Here is a 1,806-nt window from a genome sequence, read left to right as displayed (position 1 = left end):
CCAGGTGCAGCCGGGGCGGGCTGTGCAGGCCGAGCCGCGGCGTCACTAAGCAGCGCCCTCCCCCGGCAGCACATGGACGACTACTCCCGGACCAAAGCCATCGCCGACCAGCTGACCCTCACGGCCAACGGCACGCCTCTCCCAGGTCAGTATCGCGGGCCCTGCTCACAGCAAAGGCGCCTCCCCGTGCCGCCCTGCCCCCAACATACGTGTGGTTCTAGCGTTTGGCTGACGCGCTTCTGAGGCCCCTTCCTCCGAAAGGACGCTTCCCCAGGCCTCCTTCCACTCGTCATTCAACGTCATTCAAGGTCATTCAACTTACCGGGGCACCTGCTGTGTCCCCACCCCCGCCAGGGATAGAGCCCAGTCTGTCCGCATGCTGCTCATGGTCAGGTGGGGGAGACCAGGTGGGACGGATCCTGTTTAAGGGCCCGCGTTAGAGAAAAGCGCAGCCGTTCTGAGGACGGAGCGGGCGTGGGCTTTGGAAGGGCTGTGCGAGGTCCCGCCATCGCTCCAGGAACACTGGCTCCTGCCCCCCGGGCGGCCAGCGCCTTTTCAGGCTGCAGGGAAGTGACAGGCCGCAGGCAGGTGGCCGTGTGCACAGTGGCCAGTGGCTACGCAGTTTCATCAGACTGACCGCGTTCAGAGCCCAGCTCCACCACCTCTTGCTGTGTGGCCTTGGCAAGCGTGTACCCTCTCTGTGCAACAGTGTCCTCATCTGTAAAGACAGGTGATGATGGTGGAGTCTACCTCGCAGAACTGGTCTGAGGCTAAAAAATGATAGGCGCTACTGAAGGGCAGAATCGGACAGTCTATTTAGGAAGTGCTCACAGCACGTCAGGCCCTACTGTACATGCCAATTTCATAGGCAGGATTTTTTTTTAATTTCTTTATTGGTTAAGGTATTACAAATGTGTCCTCATCCCCCCAATAGCCCCCATCCTCCCCCGCCCCCGCACTCACACTCTCAGCCCCTGTTGGCCGTGTCTGGCTTACGTGCATGCATACAAGTCCTTTGGTTGATCTCTCGGAGGCAGGATTTTTGATAACTTTTCACAGCATCCCTGAGGCAAGACCCTGACGTTGCTCTTGCTTTCCAAACTCAGAACTGAGTCGATTTACATAAATTCCTTACTATCCAAATTATCCCTATTTGCTTTCCAAAATTCAGAAACTTAAATCAGAAAGCTCAGTTACCACCCAGCTCTCGTGGCTCAGTGGTTGAGCGTCGACCTATGAACCAGGAGGTCACAGTTCGGTTCCCAGTCAGGGCACATGCCCGGTTGAAGGCTTGATCCCTGGTGTGGGGTGTGCAGAAGGCAGCCAGTCAATGATTCTCCATCATCATTGATGTTTCTCTCCCTCCCTCTCCCTTCCTCTCTAAAATAAATAAAGGTATCTTTTTTTTAAAAAAAAGAAAGAAAGAAAACTCTATTACCCTCACTACCTAAACTCAGGGACCAATTGGATTGGGAAAGCAAGGATGCTTGCCTGTCTGTTGTTTAAACCACTCAGTCTATGATATTTGCTATAGCAACCCAAGCTATGACTGATTTTTTAAAAAAAAAAAAAAAAAAAGAAAGAAAACTCTTTTACCCTCACTACCTAAACTCAGGGACCAATCGGATTTGGAAAGCAAGGATGCTTGCAGTTATAAAGCCCTGAAATTTACAGGGGAGGAAACTGAGGCTGAGAGGGTAACTGACTTAGCTTAGGTCACACCGTCTTCGGTGGCAGATACGGGATTTGAACCTTTCCCCGACCGCAGGGGTCTAACACCAGAGTCACCTCCATCCTACACTGTAG

At 53.0% G+C, this 1,806-nt stretch overlaps 1 protein-coding gene across 1 annotated transcript in view; it reads left to right on the top strand.

The window, feature by feature from the left end:
* Nucleotides 1-1,806, top strand: part of SDR42E2 (short chain dehydrogenase/reductase family 42E, member 2) — a 16,429-nt gene that overhangs the window by 3,890 nt on the left and 10,733 nt on the right. The window contains exon 4 of the mRNA XM_015563917.1: nt 70-145. Within this exon, the coding sequence (XP_015419403.1) occupies nt 70-145 (76 nt within the window). The remainder of the gene's footprint in view (nt 1-69; nt 146-1,806) is intronic.

This window comes from Myotis davidii, unplaced genomic scaffold, assembly GCF_000327345.1.
Source record: "Myotis davidii unplaced genomic scaffold, ASM32734v1 scaffold150, whole genome shotgun sequence".
NCBI lineage: Eukaryota > Metazoa > Chordata > Mammalia > Chiroptera > Vespertilionidae > Myotis > Myotis davidii.
The sequence above is the reverse complement of the archived record's forward strand: the minus strand, read 5'-3'. Positions and strand labels throughout refer to the sequence as shown.